The sequence below is a fragment of the Apis cerana genome, linkage group LG1 (assembly GCF_029169275.1).
Source record: "Apis cerana isolate GH-2021 linkage group LG1, AcerK_1.0, whole genome shotgun sequence".
Taxonomy (NCBI): domain Eukaryota; kingdom Metazoa; phylum Arthropoda; class Insecta; order Hymenoptera; family Apidae; genus Apis; species Apis cerana.
The window spans coordinates 14729713-14747031 of record NC_083852.1 but is presented as its reverse complement, the minus strand read 5'-3'; the positions used below and the strand labels follow the sequence as shown (position 1 = coordinate 14747031).

Sequence of the window (17319 nt, the reverse complement as noted above, 5' to 3'; positions counted from 1 at the left end):
ACACAACATTAGATAGCATATTCATATGTTTCGTAATACATGTTTCTGAGAGGACATTTACGAGATCATAGACATATTTCACGAAATTGTTAAAGATAGAGAAAGAGAATTAGCATCAACTCATCGCGAAGATAACAGTGATTCCCAGCATTTTAAATCTATCGGTATATAATATATATTATTAGCAACTGATGGAATTATCATTTGTTTTGCAAGTAGAGAACAAAGTACCATCCTCTGTAAAAGGCAAAATACCATTCTGAGTGAGTATTCGAGTGATTTATTGTAAATTCATTTGCATCTACAGAGTTCCGACAATCGTGCAGATGCGCAACAATTGGGTTTTCAAGTTGAGCAGACGCATCAAATAATGTAATCACTATAGTGATATCGAGCTCGTAGTTAGCAACAAGTAATACGAAGAAAACCGATAATTATACAGACCGATAGATATATCAATTAAATTGATAAATATTATTTCTCTGACAAACTCAAGCATTTTTTAGTCAAATTATAGTTTTACGAAATCTTCCAGCTTTGTTTTCCAACTATTTTTTCTTTTGCAAATACATTCATTATTTATATTCTAGCATTTTTTTTCAAATTTTCTTGATTTTAATTAATTAACATTTCAAATCAAATTATAGAAAAAATTATCTATTGATCAGTAAAATAATCCACAAGAAGAAAGTTAAATTTTACCTTTAATAATAAAATGGAAAAATTAAAGAAAATCAATAATAAAAATACTTTATAAAATTATATTTTTTTCATACCTGAATAGAAAATAAAAAAGATAGAAATTATATTTCACTTCTGCATATAGAGAAAAGAATGACTTCCAAAAAAATTCCAGCCATGTACAGTATAAAAGGCGTTTATTAACAAACCGTAACAGAAATTTAATGTATATTAAATATAGAGAATAATATCATAGTTTACATCATAGTTTATATTTAGTTTCAATTTAATTACCATATAAGTTTATAAACTTTAATATTTTTTCTTACAAAGTGCTGATTTACATCTTTTGATCGAATAATTTTATTTTACTTTATTTATTTAAAAAAACAGAAATTTTATCATAGAAATATGAAATTTAGTATTAATCTAATTTATAATGTTTAAATATCTCGCACAATCTATGATTTATAATTGCAATTTCGTTTAGATAATTGAGATAAATTATAAAGTTCAGCATTTTGATTATTAAAATATTTCTTTCCGTTTCCAAAATGGATTAAAATGTAATTTAATTGCAATAAATTATAAAATATATATAAGTTCAATGTTTTTATTGTTAAAATATTCCTCGATATTTTATCTATTATTGTTTGAAAAAAATGTAACATTTCTTATTATTTTTTTTATATTTAAAATTTTTTATAATATATTATAATATATTATATATATATATTAATTATATACTTAGATAACTGAGTACTTATTTAAATACATTTTTTAAATACAGTTGCAGAATAGCTAGTTTATTTTCTTTTTAGTTTATATTATTTATATTTATATATTAATTGTAAATATTATATTTAAATATGTATTTATTATTCTTATACGTGCGAGTAGTTGCGCTAAAATACACCAATATATTTTTATGTACGAATCACTAAATTAAAAACTTATAGAGTAATATTTTAAATTCATTTTTTATTCTCATCATAGAATAATAACATCTATTTCAATTGCTTAGAATTTTTCGATTTAATTGTTAACTATAAAAAAAATTTAAAGAATCTTTCATCTTCGAAAATTTACGCTGCTTTTCATGTATCAAATTGGTGTGGAAAATGATAAAATTTCGATAGGATTTGATAAAATTTCTTCAAGTTGAAAATAAAATGTAAAAAATAACTATCAAAAAAACATGATGCAACTAAATAATATTTGATTGTTTGAAACAAATGATGAGATTACATCGAGATAAATTTCAATTTTTAAAATTATCAAATCTTTCAATTAAAATAAAATGAATTTCTTATTAAGCCGATATTTGTGTTTTTTCTTACAATTATCATTACAATTCATCATCATTATCTTAAACATTAAATATTCGTTTTCATAGAATAAATTAATTTCTATTCGAACATATATGTACTGTCATTTGAATTACTCAAGATAAATTACTTGACTAAAAAAAAGCTATCTAATTATTTTTTTTTCATCATATTGGGATATGATATTTAATTAACTTGTTATATATGATAATCATAATCATATATATTAAATTAAAGAAAGTTATTTTTTAATATTGAATGAAAATTTTTCTTTATTAATTGTTTTAATAACAATTGTTATTATAATTACCATAATTGTTATTATAATAACAAATAAGTAAATAAAATAAAAAAACTTATAAAATATATAAGTTATATAATAAAAAATATAATAATTTAATAAATTTTTCTCTATTCTAGAACACAAATATTCATAAAATTTTCAATCTCCTTTAATTTATATTATTTATGATAAAACATTTCTCAATTTATCTTTGCTATATATATATAAATATAATATCAATTATATTTTATATTATAATATTTTAATTTCAAATTTAGGATTACATAGGATATTCTTTATATTTATTTATAATTTCATATTAAAATTTAATTTGAATTTCAATCATTAATATTGCAATTTTATTTTATGTTGAATCAATATCATTAAAAATAGTAAAAGAACTTTTATATTTATATAGATATAATAGATATAAATCTTATATAGATATAATAAAAAAAAATACATTGAATATTTTATTTCATCTGTATTTTCAAAATAGTCGAAAAAGCTAAAGCTAATGATGATTGTAACTAATAAAGCTCCATCTATAAAATTGATTTTAGTATATTCGAATTAGTCAGAACGCGGCATAGTAAAAGTTATTTTTCAACATGGCTTCGTATCTGCGGTAAGTTAATTATTTTCGACTTTTTAACCTTTAAAAAAGAAAATTAATTTTTCTTTAATGAAATATTTTACGCTATGCAAATTAATTCCTGCTTAATTAATTCTACTTATACAAAAATAATAACTATTAGAATTCTCTAAGTATTTACTTTTATAATCCAATCATGATCACGCTGACGTGTCCATGATAACATGTAGTTTGAGTCGGCATGTAATATTACTTTGCTCTGATAGATTTTTTTATGGAAGTATTCATATATTATCTACTTAAAATTACTAAAAAACTTTCTTTAATATTAAAAAATAATATACAACTAATTATATAATTATAACATAAATAACAATAAGAAATAACAATGTTCTTTTTTTTCTTTTCACAATTTTTCAAAAATAAAATGTAATTAATGTTAATAAACATATATGATGTATAATATATAATATACATTTCATAACAGAAGATTTTACATTTTAATAATTTGTATTTCAGATTGGGATTATTATTATTATTAGTTTATTCTTTTCTTCTTACTGAAGCAGTTATTAGAGATGTATTTAAAACATGTGAACAAAGTAGCTTCTGCAGGTAAGTTTTCAATATCCAATTTAATTCTATTAATTATGTTAATATTACTAATATTTAATATTATGTTAATATTATTAGACGTTGTAGAAAAGTTGAACCTGGAAAGACTCCTTATCAACTTTTAACAGATACATTGGTTCAAAATGAATCTAGTATAACTGTGGATTTGTTCAATAAAGATACAAAAGTTTTTTATATATTGAAATTAACTGCATTAAAGGACAGTACATTTAGACTCCATATTAATGAAAAAAATCCTTTACATCAGAGATATGAACCTGAATATGCTCTTCAAGATCAACCACAAACATCTAAATTAATTTTAATTGAAAAAACTACAGATCATGTAATTGTAACAAGTGGAGAAAATAAAGTTATATTATATGCTACTCCATTTAGAGTTGATTTATATTCTCAGAATATATTGGTTATATCTGCAAATGCAAGAGGTCTTATGAGATTTGAACATCATCGTATAAAACCTAAGTATGTTGATTATTAATTATTTTCTCTATATATTAACTATTTAATTAATTTATTTTTTGATAATTTTCAATAGAAAACCAGATCAAGATACTGAAAATGCTAAAAATGTTGAATTAACTGACAACAATAAAACTTCTGGTGATGGTGCAGATGATGATCCAGGTGCTTGGGAAGAAAGTTTTAAAACTCATCATGATTCAAAACCTTTTGGTCCAGAAGCAGTTGCTTTAGATTTCAGCTTTCCTGGAGCTGAGCATACATATGGCATACCAGAACATGCAGATTCTTTTGCTCTAAAATCTACAAAACATGCTCATCCTTATAGATTATACAACTTAGATGTATTTGAATATGAAGTTAATGAAAGAATGTCACTTTATGGAGCAATACCTGTTCTCTATGCTCATGGTAAAGAAAGAACAACTGGTATTTTCTGGCATAATACTGCAGAAACATGGATTGATATTTTATCAAGTGCAGATAATAATGTCGTAGAAAGTATTGTAAACTTTGTATCAGGATCCACAAAAAAATCACAAGTGGATGCTCATTTTATGTCAGAATCTGGTGTAATAGATATATTCTTTATGTTAGGTCCTAAACCTCTAGATGTATTTAAACAATACACAATATTAACAGGTACATCGCCTTTACCACAAATGTTCGCTTTAGGATATCATCAATGTCGTTGGAATTACAATGATCAAGATGATGTTATACAAATAGCAGAAAATTTTGATGTACATGATTTACCTCTAGATGTTATGTGGCTTGATATTGAATACACTGATAGTAAAAAATATTTTACTTGGGATGAACGAAGATTTTCAAATCCTATTGAAATGATACATAATTTAACTGCAAAAGGTAGAAAATTGGTTGTAATTATAGATCCGCATATTAAACGTGATCCCAGTTACTTCGTACATAATGATGCCACAAAAATGGGTTATTATATTAAAACAAGAGATGGAAAAGATTATGAAGGTTGGTGTTGGCCAGGATCATCTTCATATTTGGACTTTTTTGATCCAGTAGTTCGAGAATATTATATCAATCAATATAGTTTAGATAAATTTCATGGTACTACTAATGATGTATATATCTGGAATGATATGAACGAACCAAGTGTGTTTAATGGTCCTGAAGTGACTATGCCTAAAGATGTAATCCATTATGGTGGTTGGGAACATAGAAATGTTCATAATATTAATGGACTTCTTATGAGTATGGCCACATATGAAGCTTTATTTAGAAGATCAGGAGGCTCATTACGGCCATTTATACTAACAAGATCTTTTTTTGCTGGTTCACAACGTTATACAGCTATGTGGACTGGTGATAATACAGCTGATTGGGATCATCTACGTATTTCTTATCCAATGTGTCTTTCTCTAGCTGTATCTGGAATGTCATTCTGTGGGGCAGATGTTAGTGGTTTCTTTAAAAACCCAGACTCTGAATTATTTATTAGATGGAATCAAGCTGGAGCCTGGCTTCCTTTTTATCGCCAACATTCTCATATTGAAACTAAACGTCGTGAGCCTTGGTTATTCAACGAAGAAACTACTCAAATAGTAAGAGAGGCTTTCAGAATGAGATATTCATATTTGCCATTGTGGTATACACTCTTTCGAGAACATGAAGTAAATGGTACACCTGTAATACGACCCTTATGGGCTCATTATCCAAGTGAAACTGAAACATATGCTATCGATGATGAAGTATTAATTGGAGATTCTATTCTTGTACGTCCAGTCTTTCAACCATCAGTTACAGATGTTAATGTATATTTCCCTGGAGAAGGCAAAATTATTTGGTATGATGTTGACACTATGCAACCATACTATCAACCAGGTTTAGTCAATATTCCAGTAACTCTTCATAAGATTCCAGTATTTCAAAGAGGAGGTTCTATTATTTCACGTAAAATGAGGATACGTCGTAGCACAGTCGCAATGAAGAATGATCCTTATACTTTAATAGTTATCACAGATTCTGCTGGTAAAGCTAATGGAACATTGTATATCGATGATGAAGTTAGCTTTGAATATCGTCATGGAAAATATTTATATTTAAGTCTCAATTTTGAAGAAAATACATTAACTTCAACTTTTATAGACAAATTAGCTTCATATCAGACAGAAAGCTGGTTAGAAAGAGTGGATATTGCCAATCCACCTAAAGGGGTCAAATCTGCTGTATTAAATTCACGCAGTAAGTAATTTTAACTTAATTAAAATTTAATTAAATATTACAATATTAATAATTTTGTAATTAAAAATGAATTATTTTTGTTTTAGGTTTGACAAAAATTACCTTAGAAACTAAATACAATCCAAATAACAATGTATTAACTATACGTAAACCAAGTGTAAATATGGGAGAAGAATGGACTATTGAATTAATCCATTAAAGTTAGAATTATACTCATCATGGATTTAGTAATCATACATTAATGCCAATTTTTTATTATTCACGTACTTTTCTCAGCTATGTGTGATCAAAATGTCATTATACACTATAACAACATAGAATTAATGTAAATGATATATCAAATAGTTTAACATTAAAATTAATTATTATTTTTTATTAATTAAATAATAGATAATGTAAAACTATTATTCAATCTGTAAAGTTTATAATTATGCGTGTTAATTTTGATAAAATATGTATGGTTCCAAATTCTTCCGCAAAACTTTACCACATTCTATAAGAAGTAAAAATAAGAAAAAAATATTATATAAACATATGCTTATAAATATTTTACCAAAAACTTATAACAAAAATACGAAATAATATTTAATTGAATTTTTTGTTCAATACCAGATAAATTATTATTTATATAATAGTTCAATTTTAAAATATTCATTATCAATGCAAACTATCATCTAAAAAAAATTTAATTTATTACATGATTAATTTCCTTGATTTTCCTTATACATAAATTAAACCGATATCGCATATTTATTTATAAATTAGAATTAATAAACAATAAACAATTTAATATTTTTCTTTAAACAAATCTTTATGATATTTCCTTATTTGATAGATATTTGCATTTGCATAAATATAAAATAAATATCTTTACGATTCAGAAATACTTGCAGCATATTGAGATGAAATTTTATGTACCATGTATTATTGGTTTTAACTTTGACCCAAACTACATTATATATACTTCTACAGTAAATATGAAATTTATATAAATATATCAAGTAATTTTATTATATCGGCAATATATTTCTATTGTTGAATGAAAAATTATTCCATTGTTATTTTATATTTTTATAACTTTTTGACAAAGCATTTATGTTTATATAATTTATATAAAAAAAAACTTCGGATTTTCTGTCTATATCGAAAATAAAAGCAATAAATATGTTTCTGAATAAATATTTAAATATGTAATACATAGAATCTAATGTTTTAATTAATTTTATATTTTACATAATATGATATTATTTACTTTTTAATGTTTATATATTTTATAATTAATTTTACGTCTTATATAATGCAATATTATTTGCTTTTTTATTTTAATCAGAATCATTTTGTTGCGATAATATAATTAAAAGATTTATAAATATGAAAATATAAAAAAATTTCTTGATTTCATTAAAAAAAATGTTTTATTAGATTAAATACGTTCTGTAGGTGCTTGTTTGTGAGCTAAATATAAAAATACTATTGATGATAATGCGGATACTAAAAATATAACGTCAAACCATCTATGATAAAAATTAAATTGCAATTCTCCTAAAACTTGAGTTATTATAATCCGATATTCTGCAGGCATGTTCATCCGCATTAGAAGTACAGATGATACAAAATACATGCCCTATAAAAATAAATATAATTATATAAAAAAATTGATAAAATCAATAATACTTTTATCAAAACAATTTCTTACCATTATTTGAGCAAGTATAAGTACAATAATATTTGAAGATTTGCTACTTGATATAGCATAAAAAAACTGAAATAATGTAAATAAATATTTAGTATTCAACAAATATTTTTAAATTATAGAAAAAACTTATATCAAATATACTTTTGTAAGTGTTAATAATAAACCGCGAATTGATGTTAATACAATACAACCAACGAGATAAAAAGAAATATGTTGAGACCAAAATGTAACATCAATATCAAAACCAATCCAATGTACTGCAATTTCAATTGCTCTAGTTACGGGATCCTTTTTTCCCACGCGGTCGAAAACAATATTAATTGTTGACTAAAAAAATAGATATTTTTAATTTTAAATTTTTAGAAATGATTTCTTCATCTAATACTTACAATGAATATTTTCCAAGTACAATATACAGAAAAAAAATATCCTAAAACATTAAAATATTTTCCTTGCCAAGTAGCAGCCCATTCCAAACGTTCTCTTGCATTTTGAATATCATGTGCTTCTAAAAATAATTGACGAGATAATTCTTCTAATGCTATTACTTCAGTTTGTAATTGTTTAATACCTACAATTATATTTCATAAGATTTCATAAAATTTGTGTACATATAATATTATTTTTATTTTAATCAAAGAATACATACTTTCTTGATTACTTTTATTTCCACTTAAAGGACCAAACATCCCCCAAAGTCGAGACCGAGCTTCAGTTTGTCCTACAACTTCTCCTTTCTTAGCTAATGCTATTCTTTTCTTTTTAGCAACAATCATATCCATTGTTTGTAACAATCGTTTCTCTATAGCCTGTACATCAGCATATGTTACAGGTCGCATAAAGTAAGCCATTGAGGTATATGGATAATTTACAGCACCAAATCCTGATAATAATGCCATAACAGTGACACCAATAACTCCTATTCTACTAACACCTTGTTCAATGGACAATAAACCCTTTTTTGGACTTAAAATTGGAAAAGGATCTCCCACTTTCCAAAATAAGTAAAGATAAAAAAAATACACAATGACTGTTAATGGTCTTATTAATTTCAATCTTACTATAAGAAAAATAATTAATTAATATATTATTTATTATATATTGAATATAAATATTTTTATAAAATATACATACCAAATCTAATATTGCTAATAATAAAATATGCTATGTAAAATGGAATTAAAACAATCACCATAAATAAAAGCATGTACAGACCAACATTCCAATGAAAATATCTAGAACTAAATATATATTATATTATTAATGTTAAATTAAAAAAAAAATCATTTGTTTACCTAGAATCAAGAACTCCAATTATTTCAAAAATAATTAGTTCAAACATGGTACAAGATAATGAAAATGTAGTAGAAAAAATTAGTTGTACTAATCGATGATGGACTTCATAGTCTCGAAATAATTTTTTTACAAAAAATACCCATCCTCCTAAGAAGAAGATAATCTGCAATATAAAATGCAAGTTAAGAAAGTAAAAATATGATTTCATGATACACAATCTGGCTACGTATGATTAATAAATAAATAAATTTATTAGTTTGAAATATGAATCATATTTTTAAATTATTAAAAATTATAAAATTATTGATATTAATATATAAACTACATAAATCATGTATAATTTAATATTATAAAAGATAAAATAATATATCAGATTGTTAATAAATTTACGATAACATTTCTCTCATATTTTCAATAATTAAATATAACTTTTTAAATATAACTTTTTAAATATAACTTAATGTTAAAATTTTATAGTAATTTTATTTACTTAAATTAATAATTTTATTTATTTAAATTAAATAAATGAAATTAAATGTTTCAAATAAAATTATAAAAATATATATAGATATATATATATATATATAGATTATAAATATATATAAATATATATATATAAAAGAATATTTTCAAATTTTTATTATTAATAAAAATAATTTTAACTTTCTATTAAAGAAAATTATCAATCATAACCTAATTGTGTAACATCTACGAATACCGGCAATAACCTATTTTTATTAGTGGAAATAAATTTCCACCTGTGTGATAAGAATCACGAATGTATCCTCCAAAAAACCCATGTTTTAATAATATCACATAAACTTCGCATTGCGAAGTACAAAATTAATTTATTTCGTAGAATACATAAAACAAATTTTTATTATAGTAAAGTATTCATTACTGATGAATACAAATATTATAGAACTCTCCCCACTCTAGTTTCATTAATCTTTATGAATGAATAAATTTTTATTTTTTTCCTGATAATGTTATCAAAATAACATAATATTATATTATATTTATTATATTTTATATTTTATATTTATTATATTATATTGTAATAATATTATATTTCCTAAAAAATTATTATTTGGAAAATGGTATTAAATTAAGAATTAATGTGATAAATGATAACAATCTAAATAACAAAATTTTTTTAAAGTTTTTTTGGATATTTAAATTTCATATACATTTATATACATTTATATATATTTTACTTCATTTTCATAACTTTATGAGAAATAAATACATTACTTTAAAAAATAAAAAAATATTAAAAATAAATTCAATAATAATTAGGAGAAAATAAAAATCTATAAAAATATTTTCTTAATATGATACATTTAATTTTATTTTTTCATATTGTTAAAATACAATTTAAAAATGTATATTTAATATATTTCCATTATAGTATATATATATTATAATAATTTCTTCAATTTCTGTTTTTCAGCTTGCATCTATAGCTTCTTCTTTAAGTATATTATTGCTCATAGGCTAATAAAAGATATGCTTGATAAATAAAATATGTTATTAAATTTAAATTTAAAATTTATATAATAGAACTTACTTCGTTTTCTATATCTTCAATATCCTTGAGCGTTTCTCTATATTTTTTAAGAAGTCGTCCATGTGGAGATGTTTTAATAAGTTTTTTACAATATTGAAAATCTTTTTTTGCGGGCGTTAAACCTATTTAATTTAAATCAAATAAATATATATATATATATATTATATATATAAATATATATTTATAAATATAAAATATATATAAATTTTATTATATATATTTTATATTTTATATTGAAATTTACATAAAAATAATAAAATAATAATCAACAATTTATTATCACCTGTCGGAATATCACGATATAAATCTTCTGTAAAAAATTTATCAACTTGATCAAATATTTTTTGTATTTCTACAATAATTTTACTGCTTATATTTGCTGCATTAATATTTTCATTTTCAAGTTTTTGACTCATTTCTATAGATACATTCATAAATGCTATTTTACAGTCATTTAGACATTTTTCATATTCATTTCCAGCAATGTAAACTTTCATATATACATCCTAAAAATCATAATATTAAAATCATAATATTAAAATTAAGAATTTTAAATTAAATTTAAATATTTTTAAATGCAAACTTACATTAATTGCAGATAAAATAAGACTTTTATCTTCTTCCATTTTTTTTTGTATTTCCCCAATATTACGTTCCACGCAATTTTTATAATTCATTAATGTATCACAATTTTTATTTAAATCCATTTGAAATTTGTTTATTAATATTATACCTTGTTCAATAGCACTTTTGGCTATTAATTGGGACTATTTAAAAAAATAAATATCAAATTACATAATAAACAATAAGTAATTATTAATTTATTAATAATTTTCCTAAAAAACTTAATGTCTTTTACCTTATCCGTTCCTTCAAAAACTACTTTTTTTACTATTTGTAAGTCATTGCAAAGTTTTTCTTGTAAACTTTTTCGTTTTTCAATATTCATTTTGCATATGTCTAAAGCTTGATTATTTATAAGCTCACAAGTTTCATCAATGTTACTTAATATATTACATGTTGCAAAATGATTTTCTTCTTCTTCTTTCTGTACTTCATTGAAACAACATTGCAAATTGTCCATCATCTGCAAATAGAAGATATTAAAAGTATAATAATATTTTAATTTCATAAAATTATATATAGATTAAAAGAAAAAGAAATATTCGACTATAAAAATATAAACATTTATCTATCAATCATTCAAATTCAGCCGATTTATATCAGAAAATTATATTCAACATTTTTTATTTAATATATATATATATATATATATATATATATTTCTAATATTATATCATTCATAACTGTTATTAGGTCATTAAAATTGATATAAATCGACTAATGAAAACTGATGTTGAAATACAATGTTTTTATGCTTTTATAGTAATTACATCGTTGTTTTACATATTAAAACAAATTTTTACCTTTATAAAATTTGTTCGTTTCTCTGAAATATCGTTTTGATTTTGTCGAATATTTTTAATATGTTCTTTAATTTCTAATATTTTTTTATTTAAACAATCCTGCTTTTCAATGGAATATTTAGAAATCAATATTATTGTTTCCTTTGTAAATTCTATCAAATTATCAATATTTTGAGAAACATCGTCATTCAAAACTTGCAAGTTTTCAGCTATTTTATTTTCTATTAATTGTTGAAGTTTTTGTGCAATATAAAAAGAAATATTATTTAACATACAAGTTTTTTTATCTATCATGTCTACAATATTTTTACTTCCATTTTCAAACCATTGTTGGTATCTTAAATACTAAAAGAAAAAATATTAAAATAATTATTATAAAATCTGAGTATAATAATCATGAAAATTAATGAAATATTAAACTTAATAAACATACAAAATCGTTTATATTTTTCATTAACTCATGGATTATATTTTGCCTGAAATTATCAAGATCTTGGGATATAACTTGAATCGACTGATCAATATCTCCACTAATTAAAATATTTTGCTCATCTAAAAAATAATATAATAATATTTACATTTATATCTATACTTAAAATTCAATATTTCTATCAAATGTTAATAAATAATCACCAATATGATTTTTTACAGATACACAGAACTGTGTTAAATTTTCAATATGTGTTGTAATATTAATTTCTATATTTTTAATTTGTTCTTTAGTATTGTTTTTAAATTGATGACCAAGATATTTATTTTGTTGTCCTATTTGCCTATAAACAAAATATTAATTTTTATTTCATAAATATAATATTAAATTTTAGATTCAAATTTTAGATATAAATTTTAGATTTTAGAGAAGTGACTCACATTTTACGAAAAATTTTGTCATGAAGTTTGTTCACATCTGAAGTGACAATATTTGCAACATCTAAAACTGTTTGTACTTGTGACAAAAGAATATTTTCAGTATATGCATGTTTCTCAACAAGATGTTTTTGTTCCTCTTTTTCTCGTTCTAATATCGCTAAACGTGACGATGTTGACATTAAAGTGTTTACTGTGCTTTCCAATTTATTTTTTATATTTAATAATTCGTATGCTTGTTCAGAATTTTTTGATTTTAGTTCTATAAATATTTGCTAAAATAATAATTATTTTTATTATTTTTATTAGAAATAAAATATAATAAGAATTATTATACACAATAAAATATAATAAGAATTATTAAATTTTAATTAATAATTACCTCTTTAGAATTCATGCATTCTTCAAGGGCTTTAATATGATTTAATTTTTCTTCTATTTCTTTACTTTGAAATTCTATCAAAGATTGCATTTCATTATAACTATCTGGAGTTAAATAAATACCATTTCGTTCACGACATGCTATTAAATCTTTTTTTAATCTTTCAATTTCCTCAATATATTCTTGAAGCAATGCTTTCTTAGAAAATTTTTGATTAATTTCAGGTCGATTCGTAATATTTCTTGCGCGATGTGCATAATCCAATGTCGATAATGTTTCTTCAAGATTAATACTAGCAGGAGATATTGTAGCAATTATTGAAGTTCTTGTACGTCCACCTAGTGATTCTTGGAGTAATCGTGTTAATTTAGATTCCCTATATATAAAAAATAAATAAAATATATAAAAATTGGAAAATACTTTACAAATTTAATTTTATACTTTTATAGCAATTTTACCGATAAGGAACATGTGGAGTTTTTTCTGCAAGTGCTGTTATAACTCGACCTAAAGTTAATAGCGATTGATTAATATTGCCTGCTTCTCTTGCTCTTCGATCAACAGCACCAGATCTTCCAACATTTTCACTACCAGCTAGATCAACTAAATTTAGTTTTCCCGTTTTTAATAATTCTTCTCCATCAATAGTATTTTCCTTTATATGAACAGTGATAGAAAATATTGTATGGGAACGACTAAAATGTTAATAATACTTATTAAATTTCAAAATATTAAAGAGAAACATAATAACAAGATAAACACAATTTCAAACTGTTAGAAATAAATACAATAACAAAGATAATACAAATAATTATTTAGAATATAAATTATTTAAAATATAAATAATTATTTAGAATAGGAGTCATTTCACAAATTGCAATAGTAATATTTCAATATAATAAAATTAAAATAAATTGTCATAGTCTATATAATTCTGAATAATTTTTTCCTATAAATATAATCATAATTTTCGAGATAAAAACAGAAATATTTTAATATTAATTATAATTATATTTTTGAAGTTTCAGATAATATATTTAGAGACAATATAATAAATCAATTTTTTAAACTGGATTTCAACCTAAAAAAAAAAATTCGTATATAAATAAGATAAAAAGATGAATCAAAATGAATTAGATTTTTTTAAGAAATTCCACCAAACCTCTGTAGCAAATGTCAAATTAACTCAAATCATTTTTTTATATATTTAATAAATTTCATATATATTGAAATTATTTTTTTATTATCAAATCCAAATTTAATTTAAGTATAATTTAAATATAACCAGCATTATTTTATCAACTAAAAATTTTTATAAATAATTAAAACTAAAACTTAATAATGATTATATTATAAAAAAAAATTATTTAGAATGTTGATTCTGCAACATATTATAAAATTATTAAAATCAATTAAAATTATTAAAACTCCTATTCTAAATAATTACCAATATTTACCTTGAATGTGCATTCATTAAAGTAGCTGCAGTTTGTCGTTTTTCTGATCCTTTCTGAAGAATATTGAATACTTCATTTTTATTATGTATTGTCATTTCTTCTAAGCCATGTACTATTACTGCACCCTTCTTAGTTGGATCTTCATATATCCTTTTAAATCATTTTAAATAATTTTAATAAATCAAAATATTACATAAACAAATAAATTATAAGTTAATTACCTTATTTTAGCAGCATCATCACTGGAAGATAATAAATCAAATATTTCTTCATTATATAATTCTAAGAAACTAGCTCTCACTGAATATTCTTGTACCTCTAATACTCGTAATTCATCAAATAAATGACTTAGAGATCGTGGTATAATTCCAGCGGTAGTATCCTATAAGTTTTACAGATATATACATATATATATATATGTGCGTGTATATATATGTATATATATATGCATACATTACAATATATAATATATTCTTTTATGTTGTTTATTTCAAGATAATTATTGGTAGAAAGAAAATGTTAAACCAACTGTTTGCCAATGTAATGATGGATCATTATCAGTTCCTTCCATAGTAAAAGTCTTTCCAGTACCAGTTTGCCCATAAGCAAATACTGTGCAATTATATCCAGCCAAAACTTCTTCCAGTAAAGGACTAACAACTGCATTATATACTTGGATCTAAAAATTTCTTATTAATTATTAAACTATTCTGAAGTATTGTCTTATTGAAATATATACCTGCTTCGCATTAGGTCCAAATACTTTATCAAAAGTGAATTTTTTTGTAAATTTATCGTGAGGTCTTTCACGAATGACCACTTCTTTATTAGATTGTACATCAACAACCGTTATTGATTTTCCAATTTTTTCAATATTATTCGTTGGTCTATTATAAAATAAGACAACATAAATATAATATTATATTTTTTAAAATAAAATTTTATAAGTTATTCATATATTAAATTGCATTTACCTGACACGAACAAAAACTTGTATGTGTTGTTTTTTTTCTTTTTTCATATTACGTGTATCATTCATTTTTGTAAAATAAATTTTTTTTAAACGCTTACTTTTAATTACTTTAGTTGTTTTTATTTGATTCTTTTTTCATATAATAAGTCACTATCTTTCACATTGTATATAAACGCTTCGTCAGAAAACTAACCGTTGAACGATTTGAAATTTATATTTGACATAAATCTCAATAGAGGTCTCTTACATCGAACTTTATACAAAAACTCTTCATATTGTACATATGCATAAGGCGCATATGTTTAGTTTACGATCAAAATAAGCATCAATATAATTGAAGAAAATGATATAATGAATATAAATTAAAATATTAGATGATGATTGATTTCGTTGCACTTAGAATCGCAATACAATACTGAACAAAGTTTGAATTTTTTAACTCCTTACAATATTTTTGTTTCTATATTTATATTCTATATTTATTTTTTAAATAATAAATAATTTTTAATACCTGATCAATTTTAAATCTCTCTATATTTTTTCATTAACTATATCTATTATATTAAAAGCACATTCAAATAATAAAAACAAATATTTTAATTATACGGAAATTCACGTAAATTAATTTATTATACATATATGTATGTACATATATATATACAATTAAAATATTATATATGATATATTGAAATATTAAACTATAATAGTAACGAACATTTGTAGATACTATTATTATTTTGAATTGAAGAAAGAATTAATGTGATCAGTAAACTAATTCGTACGAAGATATAATAACGCAATATGAAAATTATATAAAGTCATTTCCCCAAAAAAAAATTTTTATAGCAATTCTATTTATATTGCATATTATAGGAAATTTTATAGGGGGATTCAAATTTAAATTGTCATCTCTTCAATTTTAATCCAATAATATCGTTTTTTAATACGAACAAAAATGATGTTTTTAAGTACTTTTTCATAATAAAATAATAATATTTCAGCTATCATTTTAAAAAAGTATAAATTTGTTTTTTTATTTTTTTTTATAATAAATTGTTCCTCTTTGTATAAATTTGATCTTGTAATATCAACATATTAAAAATAAAATTTAATTTATTTTTAATATAATAAGCTTAAAATAATAAATGGTCATAAATTTCTAAAGAATGCCTTTTAATTATTATTGAAGATGAAATGTTGATGAAATGATAACAAAATGTTTTCATTCTCAATGACTTGAGAATAAAAAGATGAAAAATATAAATTTTGCTAATGAAGTTTTTTGATTTATTTTTAAATTGAGAAGAAAGAAATTTTGAATTTAAAACTATAGCAAAGACTTAAAAAAAAAAACAATTTTTCACAAATAGAATATTTTTATATTTTGAACAATTAATATTTCATAAATAAATTTACAATAATTAGTATAATATAATTTACAATAAT

The 17319-nt window shown here is 22.1% G+C and overlaps 3 protein-coding genes across 9 annotated transcripts; 1 reads left to right on the top strand and 2 right to left on the bottom strand.

The window, feature by feature from the left end:
• The first annotated feature begins 204 nt into the window (after window positions 1–204).
• LOC108003594 (neutral alpha-glucosidase AB) lies at window positions 205–6567 on the top strand. 2 transcript variants are annotated; one of them, XM_028669550.2, is made up of 6 exons: window positions 205–263; window positions 2856–2920; window positions 3407–3502; window positions 3581–3988; window positions 4062–6205; window positions 6292–6567. In XM_028669550.2, the coding sequence occupies exons 2-6, from the start codon at window positions 2904–2906 to the stop codon at window positions 6402–6404; spliced, it is 2778 nt and encodes a 925-aa protein (XP_028525351.1). In that variant the 5' UTR covers window positions 205–263; window positions 2856–2903; the 3' UTR covers window positions 6405–6567. The 2 variants fall into 2 exon arrangements, with proteins under 2 accessions (XP_028525351.1, XP_028525350.1); XM_028669549.2 differs by lacking the exons at window positions 205–263; window positions 2856–2920 and adding an exon at window positions 3105–3316.
• A 1026-nt stretch (window positions 6568–7593) lies between these two features.
• Window positions 7594–10209, bottom strand: LOC108003595 (Golgi pH regulator). 6 transcript variants are annotated; one of them, XM_062076464.1, is made up of 8 exons: window positions 9956–10209; window positions 9197–9360; window positions 9036–9142; window positions 8563–8961; window positions 8291–8409; window positions 8043–8228; window positions 7902–7967; window positions 7594–7829 (listed from the first exon to the last, which is right to left on the bottom strand). In XM_062076464.1, the coding sequence occupies exons 1-8, from the start codon at window positions 9995–9997 to the stop codon at window positions 7629–7631; spliced, it is 1284 nt and encodes a 427-aa protein (XP_061932448.1). In that variant the 5' UTR covers window positions 9998–10209; the 3' UTR covers window positions 7594–7628. The 6 variants fall into 6 exon arrangements, with proteins under 6 accessions (XP_061932448.1, XP_061932437.1, XP_061932427.1 ...); XM_062076453.1 differs by having other exon boundaries at window positions 8551–8961; window positions 9956–10143; XM_062076443.1 differs by having other exon boundaries at window positions 8291–8472; window positions 8551–8961; window positions 9956–10141.
• Window positions 10210–10519: 310 nt separating this feature from the next.
• On the bottom strand, window positions 10520–16850 carry LOC108003477 (kinesin-like protein Klp61F). Its single transcript, XM_062076426.1, has 16 exons — window positions 15875–16850; window positions 15640–15787; window positions 15430–15579; window positions 15122–15282; window positions 14901–15050; window positions 13902–14138; window positions 13444–13819; window positions 13065–13336; window positions 12828–12967; window positions 12628–12746; window positions 12195–12539; window positions 11627–11854; window positions 11355–11534; window positions 11051–11273; window positions 10768–10889; window positions 10520–10694 (listed from the first exon to the last, which is right to left on the bottom strand). The coding sequence occupies exons 1-16, from the start codon at window positions 15937–15939 to the stop codon at window positions 10647–10649; spliced, it is 2964 nt and encodes a 987-aa protein (XP_061932410.1). The 5' UTR covers window positions 15940–16850; the 3' UTR covers window positions 10520–10646.
• Window positions 16851–17319: the final 469 nt, after the last annotated feature.

Bases quoted from the DNA above. Each gene is read 5' to 3' on its own strand.
- LOC108003594 (XM_028669549.2), top strand. From the start codon at position 3,276: ATGTTCTTTTTTTTCTTTTCACAATTTTTCAAAAATAAAAT. The intron at 3,989-4,061 runs GTATGTTGATTA...AATTTTCAATAG, and splicing joins CATCATCGTATAAAACCTAA to AAAACCAGATCAAGATACTG. The intron at 6,206-6,291 runs GTAAGTAATTTT...TTTTTGTTTTAG, and splicing joins TGCTGTATTAAATTCACGCA to GTTTGACAAAAATTACCTTA.
- LOC108003595 (XM_062076443.1), bottom strand. From the start codon at position 9,997: ATGGGTTTTTTGGAGGATACATTCGTGATTCTTATCACACAG. The intron at 9,143-9,196 runs GTAAACAAATGA...ATATATATTTAG, and splicing joins ATTGGAGTTCTTGATTCTAG to TTCTAGATATTTTCATTGGA. The intron at 8,229-8,290 runs GTAAGTATTAGA...CTATTTTTTTAG, and splicing joins GTACTTGGAAAATATTCATT to TCAACAATTAATATTGTTTT.
- LOC108003477 (XM_062076426.1), bottom strand. From the start codon at position 15,939: ATGAATGATACACGTAATATGAAAAAAGAAAAAAAACAACACATACAA. The intron at 15,788-15,874 runs GTAAATGCAATT...ATTTTATAATAG, and splicing joins CAAGTTTTTGTTCGTGTCAG to ACCAACGAATAATATTGAAA. The intron at 14,139-14,900 runs GTAAATATTGGT...TTAACATTTTAG, and splicing joins TTAATGAATGCACATTCAAG to TCGTTCCCATACAATATTTT.